The sequence below is a fragment of the Carex rostrata genome, chromosome 28, assembly GCF_964058835.1.
Source record: "Carex rostrata chromosome 28, lpCarRost1.2, whole genome shotgun sequence".
NCBI classification, from domain to species: Eukaryota; Viridiplantae; Streptophyta; class Magnoliopsida; order Poales; family Cyperaceae; genus Carex; species Carex rostrata.
In genome coordinates, this window is record NC_135945.1 from 1,221,760 (window position 1) to 1,236,416 (window position 14,657).

Consider the following 14,657-nt stretch of genomic DNA (forward strand, 5'->3'; position numbering starts at 1 on the left):
TAATATAAAAGATTAAGAAAAAATATTCTAAACTGAACCAATAATAAAACATAGATTCTCAAACTCAGTTACTACTTTGATAACGGGTTTTGAGATCAGCATCGAATTCAGTATTAGTTATTTAATTTGTTGAAAAAATTAGAGTTGTTACCTTGTTTTAGATGATCAAGCTGGAATTCCTTATATCAGAGTCTGTTGCCTCTTCTCTCCGTGTTTAAGTGGAAGAGACGAGATGAGGAGAGAATTTAAGCGAAAACGGGAAGTTACATAAAAAAAGACGGGAGAGAAATCTGTGCACAAAAGAGGAAGAAGCAGAGAAAGAGAAGAGACTAAATAACATATTAATTATATTTTATATAATTTTAAACTTAATTAATCTCATTTTTTTCATTAATTAGATAAATATGTGCGTTATTAGATTTTTAGATGGTAAATATGTAATTATAGAAATTTGGATGCTAAATACGTAATTTTATAGTTTTGAGGGGTATTTATGAAATTCTCCCCATAACTAGGAATTTATGTAACTCGTTGGCCGTTCGGATCAGAAATGCATGCCATGGAGATATTTTACCGTCAGTGGATTATTGGAGGACGATGCCTCCTAAATGATCTCTCATCTGTACCCCAAAACAGTCCTTACCTTCAGATGACCCTCATATCTCGTGCCTTATCACACTATGCTGAGTACTGTGACTAGGGGTGTCAATGGGTACGGTACGGTACGGGTCGGGTGGAGACATTTTCATACCCATACCCATTAAAATTAACTTTACCCATACCCTACCCATATCCATTAAAAATTAATTTTACCCTACCCTACCCTTACCCGTTAATATTATCGGGTAACGAAACGGTAGCGGGTGAATAACGGATAATACTAGTATAATAATTAGTTTTATTATATTTTACAAATTAAACATCAAAAACTCATTCATTTCACATATACATAATTGCATTTCTAATAAAAAAATAAAAAAATGTGCAATCAATTACAACTAAATTATTTTTTATAAAGAATAAAAATTCAAAAATAGGAATATACTTTTAAGTGGGTTGAAAATTGAATTGAATATATATTTAGATTTTATAATTATCATATAGGGTAACGGGTACGAAATAGTCATTACCCATACCCTTACCCATTTATTTAACGAAAAAAAATTCTTACCCATACCCATACCCAATAAGCTAACGAAAAAAAAATCTTACTCATACCCGCCTTATTGAATACGATACGAGTCGGGTAAACGGCTAAAAAGGTACCATTGACACCCCTAACTGTGACCGTTTGTCTCAGCTTGCTGAGCAAAACATTTTTCTCGCGTTCTCTGCTTACTGGCTTAATCCAATTGAACGGACCTTCTGGCTTGGTGGCCTGAAACCTAGCATATTATTTCTTTTGATACCGTCAGACCTTAATGATGATCAGAGGAGGGAGATAGAGGAGCTGAAACAGCAGACGGTGCAGAGAGAGACAGAACTGGAGACAATGATGTACAAAGTGTGGGGTGGCATAACACTATTGGTGGTTACGTAAGCTATGCAAGGAAACCCACAAAATGGGGAGTTGAGAGCTGAGATTGCAATAAGAGTGGCTAACATCATGCGTGCAGCGTATGATGAGGCCAATAAGCTAAGAAACGCGCATGTCGTGTTACGGAAACTCTTCGTGCTAAATGCTGCTCAGATGGTGAAATTCCTGGCACGTTTAGCGAACCACCACCTCTGGATCCACCAACTTGGTTTGTGTCATATGTATTCCATGGGTTTGGCATAGCTGTATAATTAATATCTGAATAAGGTGGATCGTTTTAAGCACTTTAGATCAGGTTTGAAGCAAAATATGCCAAGTTTTGTTGTATTTGGTGTTTTTGAAGGTTGTTTGTTGTATTTGGTGTGGAAGTTAAGAGTATGAACTTGTGTATTTATATTTGTAAGACATGATATTATAAAATATTGAGGATCTCTATAGTTTAGAAAACTTATTTTGACTATAGTACAACAAAATTATTACCATTTATTTTCTAATCCATCATGACATTTAGCTTAATTCATGCTAGGACTATGTTACCCCGATACTCTATATAGGATCTCGTACCCGTATCGGACACGTATCCGATACGTATTTGATACTCAAGCTGGAGTATCAGATGAGTTGGCATATCCTTAACCCATTGACACGGTCGCCGATACTCGTTAAAATGCACAGATACGTCACTTAATTTCTGTCTGGAGACGAATTGGATACGTCTGTGCACTACTGGCTGCTTCGTGCACTAGGAGCCCGCTCCATGCTCCATGCATCGCGCATGTACCATAAGCCAAAATCTACCTTTTTTTTTTTTTTGCTCAGAGCAAGAATCGAATACCCAACTAATTTAAAAACAATAACAAAATAAATTACGAAAAAAATACCTTTTTGCCGCTGACTTCCACTGCTTCTGCCTGCTGAGAGAATTGTGAGTGAAAAATTCGGTGCACGCCCCCTTTATTCACCACAATTAATCCATGCGCATTCTCAGTATGCATCCAGTATGCACACTTATCGAGATCCGTGCGTGACCTTGTTCACGTGAGTGATAGAAAATAAGAAAAATGAAATGGGTGGTAATCAATTAATTTTGATTTTCTTGGATGGTAACAAAGAAAATTTCGTGATAAAGCGCATTATAAGGCGCACCTTGTTTTTGGGCTGAACAAAGCCTAACAACATCTTATACGTAGAGTGTACAGACTACGGTTGTATATGTATAATTATGTAACCAAAAAAAAAAAAAAAAAAAAATGTATAATTAATACTGCTATGGTATTTCGTGGATTTTTTATGACCATGTATTTCATAATTGATCTGTTAAATTAATGTCTTGCGAACATACTACATGCTTCTAGATTCCGTGTGGGACATGGGTTCAAAAATACAAGAGGGAAAATAAAAATCTTCATTTTGTTTTGTTCTTGATTTGCTCTGTGAAAATATTTAACTATTTTTAATTGTAAATAATTAAATATGACAGATTGAGAAAACCAGTGGGAAAGGAAGAAAAACAGACCAACTGTTTGTTTCATAACTATCCGTTGCGATCAGAAATGCATGCCATGGAGATATTCTACAGTCAGTGGATTATTGAAGAAAGACGCCTCCTTAATGATCTCTCATCTGTACCCCAAAACAGTCCCTACCTCCACATGTCCACCCTCATATCTCGTGCCTTATCACACTATGCCGAGTACTATGACCGCTTGTCTCAGCTTGCTGAGCAAAACATTTTTCTTGTCTTCTCTGCTTACTGGCTTAATCCAGTTGAACGGAGCTTCTTCTGGCTTGGTGGCCTGAAACCTAGCATATTATTTCATTTGATACCGTCAGACATTAACGATGATCAAAGAAGGGAGATAGAGGAGCTGAAACAGCAGACGGTGCAGAGAGAGACAGAACTGGAAACAATTATGTACAAAGTGGGGGCGACCATAACCGTATTGATGGTTACGGAAACTATGCAGGGAAACCCAAAAAATGGGGACGTGAGAGCTGAGTTGGCAATAAGGGTGGTTGACATGATGCGTGCAGTGTTTGATGAGGCCAATAAGCTAAGAAAGTATGTCATGTTAAGGAACCTCATCGTGCTAAATGCTGCTCAGATGGTGAAATTCCTTGCACGTGTAGCGAACCACCACCTCTGGATCCACCAACTTGGTTTGTATCATATGTATTCTATGGGTTTGGCATAGCTGTATAATTAATATCTGAATAAGCTGGATCGTTTTAAGCACTTTAGATCAGGTTTGAAGCAAAATATGCTAAGTTTTGTTGTATTTGGTGTTTTTGAAGGTTGTTTGTTGTATTTGGTGTGGAAGTTAAGAGTATGAACTTGTGTATTTATATTTGTAAGACATGATATTATAAAATATTGAGGATCTCTATATTTTAGTAAACTTATTTTGGCTATAGTACAGCAAAATTATTACCATTCATTTTCTAATCCATCGTGACATTCAGCTTAATTCATGCTGGGACTATGTTACCCTGATACTCCATATAGGGTCCCGTACCCATGTCGGACACGTATCCGATATGCAGGGGCAGACGCAAGATTTTTGTCAGGACGGGACAATAATCGGATGTAAATAACTTATCGGGTACAATTCAACATAACAAAAAAAATACTAATCAATATAATAAAAATTCTAAATTACTTGAAAAAAATCAACAGTTCAACATTTATAGGGAATTTGAAATCAACATTTTGGTTCAACTTGGCAGTCTCTGCCTTTGAATTAAAAAAAAAACATTTTGGTTCAACTAATTTTCGCTATTTGGGATCAGCGCCTATTTGGGCTCCGCTAATTTGTTTCGCTCAGAGTTTATATGGGCTCCGTTCCATCTATTAGAATTCCAGAATGGGCTACAGGGGGGCAATTTGAATTTCAGAGAGGGGCAGAGGTCCGAAAAACAGATTTTTAGCACTATTTTTGAAAATCCAGCGGGGGGCAGCTGACCCCCCCTGTGCTACAGTGGGTCCGCCCCTGCCGATATGGATACATATCCGATACGCTTGCGATACGTATCAGATACTCCAGTTGGCACATCGGATGAGGTGGTGTATCCTTAACCCACTGATACGATCGCCGATACTCGTTGAAACGCACAAATACGTCACTTTCTTTCTGGACACGCATTGGATACGATCTGGACACGAATTGGATACGTCTGTGCACTAGTGGCTGCTTCGTGCACCACACAGCAAAGCCATGCACCAGGAGCCCGCTCCATGCTCCATGCACCGCGCGCATGTACTATAAGCCAAAATCTACCTTTTTTTTTTCTCAAAGCAAGAATCAAACATAAGCAGTGGCGAAGCCAAAAAATTTATGAGTAGGCAAACATATATGTTGCAACTAAAAATTAACATAACAAATTTCAACATATATACTTGTAGTTCCGTACCCGTATCCGATACGTATCTTATTGCCATATTGATACTCGTATCGTATTAAAAATTATTGTATCAACATATCCCGTATCATAACTAATACGCTACCCGTACCTATATCCATACAACATAACCCATAAACAAAGTATTGTTGAGAGTGTTATAAATGGGCTACAAGTAGCAAAGTTTCAAACTTGATATCTATATTATATAGATGTTCAAACTTGATATCTATATTATATAGATGTGCTCTCATTAGTTTTCCTTGTATTTAAAAACATTTGTGTTGATAGATAAAAGACTTTTATATCCAAGGCCTATGCCACAACAAATCCTTTAAGCATAAGTTCCTCTTTTCAGTACTAAAAAGGTAAGAACACTTTTGAGAAGATTCATTGTAAACCGTGTCTTGGCAAGAAAAAAACAAGTAAAATATTTCAAACCCACCTTTTTGGATCCCGCACATCTCTAATATTGTATCTTTCTGTGTAGATATAATCTGAACTGTTAATTATATATCAAACGATCTAGATAAAAAAATGCAGGTGTGCTGGTACTTCCCTACCTCGGTAACAACTAGCTTCGCTATTGAACATAGGATAAAAGGTCTAGCGTCATAGTGCTCTACCAATGCACCATCTGTTATTTGTTTTTAGAAAGGGAATAGCTTTTGTATTTAAACTATACTTTGGTTATTGTACTCAAGAATTTTTTTTATTAATTTATATAATACAAATATTTTTTTTTTGATAAAAGTGGGTAACCCCCACCTGTTTCTTATTGAAACAAAGACAGTTTTTTTACAATAATCAATGGAACGGCAATTCCATTGTACAAAAAGAATAGAAGTAGAGTTCTTACAACAAAACATAAGCAACTACATAACAGCAAAAATAAAAGACATTTGACAGCTAGATAAAGGCAAAATAGTAGCTAAGTAATACAAAACAAAGTACTAAGTGTCATTAGAGCAAGTAGAGCCGGAAGCCCTCATAAAGCTAGCATATGATGAAGTACTAGGAGAATGAGAAGAAGAGGATGCAGGGAAGACAGGGTCTGAAATAGAGGACAGCATATTAGTATCAACGAGCTCAACTCTGCCCCTCAGGTAGGCTGACAGACCCGTCTCCTCTGACCCAAGTCCGGGAGTATCCTCTAAAAGGTATCCCTCTCCTGGGGTATCGGAATCTGATTGGGTTGCCAGATCGCCGACCTGAGCCAAGGGAGAGACATCCATAGGCAAAATCAAGGTTAGTTTAAAAAAAGTATCATCATTTTTTACTTTGCACCAATAGGAAGTAAGTGAAATAATAGAGGTCCCTATGCTGGTGAGTGAGGGAATGGAAGAATCATTAAAGCATAACTTATTTCTTGCTAACCATATTACTCAAAGGGTGGCTGCCCTAATTAATTCAATTAAAAGGGTATCTTTTAGGGGTATACATGCATCTAAATACCAAAGATCCTCTAAAACAGTGCAATCATATTGAAAACCATTGTGTTGAGCAATCCACGACCAAATGGCAGTGATAAAAGGACATGTAACGAATAGGTGGTCGGTTGTTTCAAAAGAACCACAGAAGGGGCAAGTTAAGTCACCTTGCCATCCCCGTTTAGCCAAGTTAGATTTAGTGAGGATACCATCATTTCTAAGTAACCATAAAAACATTTTGATTTTAAGGGGTATTTTAGACTTCCAAATTGTTGTAAATTGGGTATTTGAAAACCCCCCCAAATTCCAACCATGAGTATAGGGAATGAACAGTAAAAATTCCTGAAGATGTCCATCTCCATGTGAGACGATCAGGGATATTTGGTATTCTATGAAAATGAACAGAAATTTGCATATCATGCCATTCAGAAAGTGCAGAGCCAGTTAATTGCCTATTGAATTGTAAAGATATAGAAGAATTAGAGAAAGCATCAGAAACGGTGATTGTACGATTAGCAACAATTTTAAAGAGATTAGGGTAAAGACAATAAAGGGCACAGTCACCATGCCATCTATAGATCCAAAAGGCTGTATCATGACCATCATTTACTTCCCTATTGAGACCTAACTCAAAAATATGATGATAGCTAAAAATACCATTCCAAAAATGAGATAAATTAGAGATATCAAAACCTGAACTACCATACTTATCGATGAGTAAAGATTTCCATTTACCAACAATTGTAGGATCCTTAAATCGGATCCACCATTTAGCCAAAAGGGCTATATTAATTCTAGTAAGATTCAAAACTCCTAGTCCACCTTGATCTCTACTTAAACACACATATTTCCAAGAGATGAGATGGTATTTCTTCTTAGCAGGGGAGCTGCCAGACCAAATAAATCGTTTTCTTATTATATCAATTCTGGTTCTAATGGTGGTTGGCATCTTATAAATTGACAGCCAATAAAGAGGGATAGAAGAAAGAACTGAGTTGAGAAGAGTAACTCTACCACCTAGGGATAATAAAGTTCCCTTCCAGGATTGAAGTTTTTTTTCAATTTTGTCAACTAATGGAGTCCAGTCAGAAATACTTAAGGTTTTCCAATGGAGAGGTACTCCTAAATAGGTGATGGGTATATAATACAAATATTAATTGATATTATAATTAAAATCATATATATATATGAAGAGGGATCAAGTTACAACAATTTTTTAGTTAGAACAAGTTACCACAATTATTTTCTATATTTTTAAAGTCTAAATCGTCGATTCAAACCGTTCAACATGATCTCCACAATAAAATGTGCTTCCAGATCAAATTTTACATTTTTTGGAATTTTTTTACTATTTATTAATATGGGTACAAAATTCAATGGTCTGAATTTAACTAGTTTTTGTACTCATCTTAATAAATAGTAAAAAAATTCCAAAAAATGTAAAATTTGGTCTCCAAGCACATTTTATTGTAGAGATCACATCTAATGATTTGGATCAACGATTTGGACTTTGAAAATGTAGAAAATGGTTGTGGTAACTTGTTGTAACTCAAAAAATGTTGATATATATATATATATATATATATATATATATATATATATATATATATATATATATATAGAGAGAGAGAGAGAGAGAGAGAGAGAGAGAGAGAGAGAGAGGGAGATAGGCTAATAAACAATCGATTATTCGTGAGGTCCCATACATCCAAGTCGTTTTCTGATTTTTATAGTCCAAATGATCGATCCAAATCAATAGATGTGATCTCCATATTAAAATGTGCTTGGAGACCAAATTTTATATTTTTCTGATTTTTTTTTACTATTTATTAAGCCACTTTGAAAATCACTGATCCAACGGTAGCTTCTGGTTTTACTGTTTTGTTAAGCCACCGTTGGATCAGCGGTTTACAAAGTGTCTTAATAAATAGTAAAAAAATTCAGAAAAATGTAAAATTTGGTCTCCAAGGATATTTTAATATGGATATCACATCTAACGGTTTGGATTGATCATTTGGACTTTAAAAATCGGAAAACGACTTGGTTGTACGGGACCTCAGGAACAATTGATTATTTATTAGCCTATCTCTATATATGGGTAAGGCTACGGTGCTACGGCTCAATATTCGAGTTTTCAAAATCCTAACAGTCGATATGAACCATTCATCTTGTTCTCCATATTAATATGTGTTTCGAGACCAAATTTTACATTTTTTGGAATTTTTTTACTATTTTTTAGATAGGTAGAAAATCAAATATCTAAATGATGCAGAATTTTTTAGATCAACTAATTTTCTATCTATCTAAAAAAATAGAAAAAAATTTCCAAAAAATGTAAAATTTGGTCTGCAAACACATATTAATATGGAGAACAAGATGAACGATTCGGGTGGACTGTTAGGATTTTGAAAACTCTAATATTGAGTCGTAGCACCATAGCCCTCTATGCAACCCATAGCATCGTAGCCTAACCCTATATATGTGTGTGTGTGTGTGTGTGTGTGTGTGTGTGTGAGGAGGGATCAAGTTACAATAATTTTTGAGTTACCACAACCATTTTCTATATTTTCAAAATCTAAATCGTCAATCCAAACCGTTAGATGTGATCTCTACAATAAAATGTGATTGGAGACCAAATTTTACATTTTTTGAAAAAATTTTACTATTTATTAAGGTGGGTACAAAAACTAGTCAAATTCAGACCATTGAATATTGTACCGATCTTAATAAAAAGTAAAAAAATTCCAAAAAATGTAAAATTTGGTCTCCAAGGACATTTTATTGTAGATATCACATCTAACGGTTTGGATCGACATTTTGGACTTTGAAAATGTAGAAAATGGTTGTGGTAACTTGTTGTAATTTGATCCCTCATATATATATTAGACGTATTGTATTTGAGATTTTATAAAATTACCGTATCACCGTATCCGTATCATATTCGATACGATACATGTACCCGTATCCATGCAACATAGTGCTGGGATATAGATGCTCTAAGGATGCATCTGCCATATTAAGCCCCAAATCAGAACTTAATTCATGCACGTTTATTTGGACCAGTGTTGTAAAAAATAGTTTTTTAAATTGATTAATCGGTTAATTAGTTGTTAGCAACGATTAAATTATTACATATTTTCTCAACTAATCGGTCGAATATCTAATAAGGGACAATTATTCTCAATTAATTGCTTGGCGGTATCATGCATATCCGATGAGTGCACACCGTTAGCACTGATTTGGACTGTTGGACAATATTGAACTTCATCTTAGCTCTGTTCTTGGTGGAGTTTTTAATTTGTTTTTATTATCTAGAAGTACAATAATTCATTTTAGTTTTCTAGGTTAGAGTATGATGTAATGTACAGCTTATCCTGCAATATAATTGCAGAGTTCAGAATTTAAAATTTAAGAATGTTTTTGTTCATGGTGGATTTTGAAAAATGTAACTTGATAATAGTTTATGCTATTGATTGGTACAAAGTGTTTGTCAGTTTATTTTACATGTTGAGATTTCAATTCTTACATTATTGGTTGACCTAATTGGGTGCATAAAAATGCAGCTTTCATAGTTGGTGTTAAGAACATGATAAAACTGATAAATGTTTGTGTGCACTATAAATTTATTTTATTATCAATTTTGCTTTATTAGTAATATGTTCATAAAATATTTTCCCTCATTTGATTTTTAATCAATATTCGGTATCCAGTTAAAGCAGTGGTACTGGTATGTACCACTAATATTGAAGCTTGGTCTTGAATGGCTTATACAAACAACAAAATCCACTAAATTTTATAGCACAAACTTTCAAAAGACATTAAATAGAAATTCACAAAAATTATGATAGAATGAGTTGCAGTTAAGTTAAAAAAAAGTACAATATCTCTAACCCCCCATAAGCACACAACACAATTTTCTATATTTCACTTAAGATATTATTATGTTTTTTTAAGGTCAATTGGCAAAGTGCCTTACTGACAGTTGTATTAATAAAGAAAAAAAGTATTTACAACCTAAACCCAAATCATAGTTACTTTACAAATCTCCCTCACAGTATACAAAAATTAAATCAGGCCCTTGAACTCTTGCACAGGGTCCCTTAGAAGTGATCACTTCACTACTGGACTTCCCGTACTGTGTCACCTACCAGGTACTGTACCGGCCTTGATTTATCAGAGAAAATTCTGGCATCTCTCTCCCGCCACAACGCCCTCGAGCCTAAAGCCCACGATACATCCTAGTACATCTTCATTGTTGAGTCCAAGTTCCTACAGTGGTCCCACCAGATCTCATGAATGACCTCCCAATTCGGTACCGGTTCTCAAAGGGGCCCACGGGCTCTGGCTGATATGTCCAGATAAAAAGATAAATAAAAGAACCATATATGTTACTATCTCAAAATAACTGAACATTCTGCAGGTACATTAGGTAACTTATACCAAATTATAGAGCTCGCAACTAATTTAAGAAAAAAACCCTCTACAAAATGTGCATTCTCTATTCTTTCATGAATTAGCAACTTGGGTGTAAAATTTCAATCTAGAATTCAATGCTGCTTTACTTCATTCTGTTGCAAGCATACTATGAAATTATTTCAGTTGCAGAGATTCATCCCAATTCTTTCGCATTGAGATAGATATTAAGTCTACGCAACAGCTCCATTGCAGTTCAATCATCAAATTCTGGCAAACAATTGAAAATGGAAAAGATATACCAAATACTACAACTACAACACTTCAGGTGAGGTCAAGTATCATGTACAAGCCAATATTGTCGTTCTAGGTTGAACACCACAACACCACCATTGGATTACATGAAATTAGAAGTGGCAAAGTTTATAGCATTGGAAAGCTCGATAAGTGATTTATTTGCATAAGTTGTGCGATTGATTCTTATAACTAATTGACATGACTTAATTTTACTAAACAATTTAGGCTCTGATAAAGTGATAAACCATAAAAGTAAAACATTTCATCAAGCAAATTCTGTGCAATAAATAGATTTCATATGATTATACCAAGTAAAGAGAGAGTACAGGATGTCGTTCTTACGTTGTAGTATATTCTAACCCGCATGAGTATATAATAAGATAACGGATACTGACAGAGAAAAGACCAGCAATGAAGTACCGTATGAAACTTAAGAGGAAAAGAGAAAGATATGGGTCAGTGGTGGAGATACAGTATTGTCTAATGTTCTAAATTAAACCAAAAAAAACCGCAATTGCAACAAACCGTGAAAAATTAAACAGCAAATGTTGAAACTTCACCTGACAAATTAAGGAAGCTTGTTTGGTTTTAAATCGGAGGGAAGTTTCGAAGATCGAGGGCGACTGTGGGGAAGAGGTGCGAGGCGGAGTGGTCGGATTGAGACGGAGAGAGAGAGAGAGAGAGAGACGTCCATTGGTAGCGTAGTCCAGCGAAGGCTGAGTGAAAGTGAGAGCTATCGCCTATCGAGACGTGTGGTCAGGTCACCGAATCGAAAGAGAGTGAGAGCGAGAGAAGGGTTTTGCTTTTTTTCTCCGCTGGCTATTCTTATTTTGAATAGCGCTAAGGCTAACGGAGCTCCTTTTAATTATTTCCGTCTCCGCTTCTCTCAACCAACGACTTATCAAAGTGATCAACAAGAATCTGAATAACAATCGAACGGTTGGTAACGTTGGCAGCATCTTGCCGCTGGTAGCAAATTAGTCATACTCATATATATGGATAAGGCTACGGTGCTATGGGTTGCATAGAGGGCTACAGTGCTACAGCTCAATATTCGAACCGTTCATCTTGTTCTTCATATTAATGTGTTTGGAAATCAAATTTTACATTTTTTGGAAAAATTTTACTATTTTTTTAGATAGGTAGAAAATCAGTTGATCTAAAAAATTATGCACCATTTAGATAATTGTTTTTCTACCTATCTAAAAAAATAGTAAAATATTTCCAAAAAATGTAAAATTTGGTCTCCAAATACATATTAATATGGAGAACAAGATGAATGGTTCGGATCAATCGTTAGAATTTTGAAAACTCGAATATTGAGCCGTAGCACCGTAGCCTTATCCTATATATATATATATATAGAGAGAGAGAGAGAGAGAGAGAGATAGGCTAATATCCAATCGATTGTTCCTAGCCTCCCATGCAACCAAGTTGTTTTCTGATTTTTAAAGTCCAAATGATTGATCCAAACCGTTAGATGTGATCTTCATATTAAAATGTGCTAGGAGGCCAAATTTTATATTCTTTTTGGAATTTTTTTACTATTTATTAAGCCACTTTGAAAATCGCTAATCCAACGGTAACTTAATCAAACAATAATATCAGAAGCTACCGTTGGATCAGCGATTTTCAAAGTGGCTTAATAAATAGTAAAAAAATTTCAAAAAATATAAAATTTGGTCTCCTAGCACATTTTAATATGGAGATCACATCTAACAGCTTGGATCGATTATTTGGACTTTAAAAAATAAAAAAACAACTTGGTTGCACGAGAGGCTAGGAACAATCGACTGTATATTAGCCTATCTCTCTCTCTCTATATATAGGAGATGGCTAAAATGAGCCATGGAGTAAAACAAGTTGGTGCTCCGTAGCACTATATTTCTATTTTGAAAATCCAAACAACCGATCCGAACCGCTCAACACGATCTCCATATTGAAATGTGCTTGGAGACCAAATTTTGCATTTCTTGGAATTTTTTTACTATTTATTAAGCCACTTTGAAAATCTCCGATCCGATGGTCCAGAAACTTTTTTACTGTTCACCCAGATTTTCAGATTTTAAAAGTGGCTTAATAAATAGCTAAAAAATTCAAAAAAATGTAAAATTTAGTCTCCAAGCACATTTCAATATAGAGAGCATGTTGGAAGGTTCGAATCGGTTGTTCGGATTTTCAAAATAAAAATATAGCGTGGAGTACAAACGCGTTTTACTTCATGGCTCACCCAAGTCAATCCCTATATATAGAGAGAGAGAGAGTAAGACTATCATACATTGCAATGCATAGGCATTTTTGTGCATTAGACTATAAATCATCGGATTCAAAGTCCAAATGACCGATCCAAACCGTTTCATCTTGTTCTCCATATTAATATGTGTTTGGAGACCAAATTTTACATTTTTTTTTTTGGAATTTTTTTATTATTTATTAAGCCACTTTGAAAATCGTTGATCCAACGGTAACAGTAAAATTAAAAGGCACCATTGGATTAGCGATTTTCAAAGTGCCTTAATAAATAGTAAAAAATTTCCAAAAATGTAAAATTTGGTCTCCAAACACATATTAATATGGAGAACAAGATGAACAATTTGGATCAATTATTTGAACTTTGAATCGATAATTTATAGTCCAATGCACAAAAATGCCAATGCATTGCAATGTATGGTAGTCTTGCTATATATATACATACATAGAGAGAGAAAGAGAGAGAGAGTTGGGCTACGGTACTTTGCGAAGTAAAATGAGTGTTTTACTTCAAATTTATATTTTCAATTTCAAAGTTCAAAATGTCAATCCCAACCGTTCAAGTTGATGTCCATATTAAATTGTGCTTGGAGACCAAATTTTATATTTTTTTTGGAAATTTTTCACTATTTTTTTAGAAATTTTGAAAATTGTTGTTTTTTAGAAAATTCTAGACCATCAAAAACAGAGATTTTAAAAAATTCTAAAGAAATAGTAAAAAATTTCCAAAAAATGTAAAATTTGGTCTCTAAGCACAATTTAATATGGAGATCAACTTGAACGGTTCGGATCAACATTTTACAAATCAAAACAAATAAGTAGATTATGGTATAATCCAACAATCTTCCTTTTTTGATGATTTGCAAAATATATATATCAAGTGAGTTCATAAATTGGTTATTCCCACAAAATTCAAAATTTTCTAAATTTTTAAAATTTTTGGTTTTTCCTTTTTCTTGTGTTGTGTGTGTGGTGTTATAGAATACTAATATAATATGAACTTGTAATATCTCTCCTCTGTTTTGAAAATGATCAAAAGGGACGAAATATCACATAATTATGCTCAAACGAAGAGAGGGCTTCTCCTTAATTCATGTGCTCCCCCTTAATTTTATAAAATTGTAAATTAAGGCATAAGAATAAAGTAAATAAAATATTACAATTAAACCACGTATATTTGCACTAAATTAGAATTTTGAATTGTATAAAGTACAAGATATGTAAATTTGACTCTTGTAGTCATGAAAATGTTGAAATTATAGTGTTAATAATAAATATTAATATTTAGACATTATTTGATCATTTTATTCTTCTTAATAAGAAAATATTGA

The 14,657-nt window shown here is 34.4% G+C and overlaps 1 protein-coding gene across 1 annotated transcript; it reads left to right on the forward strand.

Annotated features, from left to right (window-relative positions):
• Window positions 1–1,543: 1,543 nt before the first annotated feature.
• Window positions 1,544–3,856, forward strand: LOC144545473 (protein ZW2-like). Its single transcript, XM_078294045.1, has 2 exons — window positions 1,544–1,758; window positions 3,018–3,856. The coding sequence occupies exons 1-2, from the start codon at window positions 1,544–1,546 to the stop codon at window positions 3,730–3,732; spliced, it is 930 nt and encodes a 309-aa protein (XP_078150171.1). The 3' UTR covers window positions 3,733–3,856.
• The last annotated feature ends 10,801 nt before the right edge of the window (window positions 3,857–14,657 follow it).

What these genes read in the sequence shown, in the direction of transcription:
- LOC144545473 (XM_078294045.1), top strand. Translation starts at nt 1,544, where the DNA reads ATGCAAGGAAACCCACAAAATGGGGAGTTGAGAGCTGAGATTGCAATA. An exon ending in CAACTTGGTTTGTGTCATAT is followed by an intron (nt 1,759 to 3,017) that starts GTATTCCATGGG and finishes TAAATATGACAG; the next exon opens with ATTGAGAAAACCAGTGGGAA.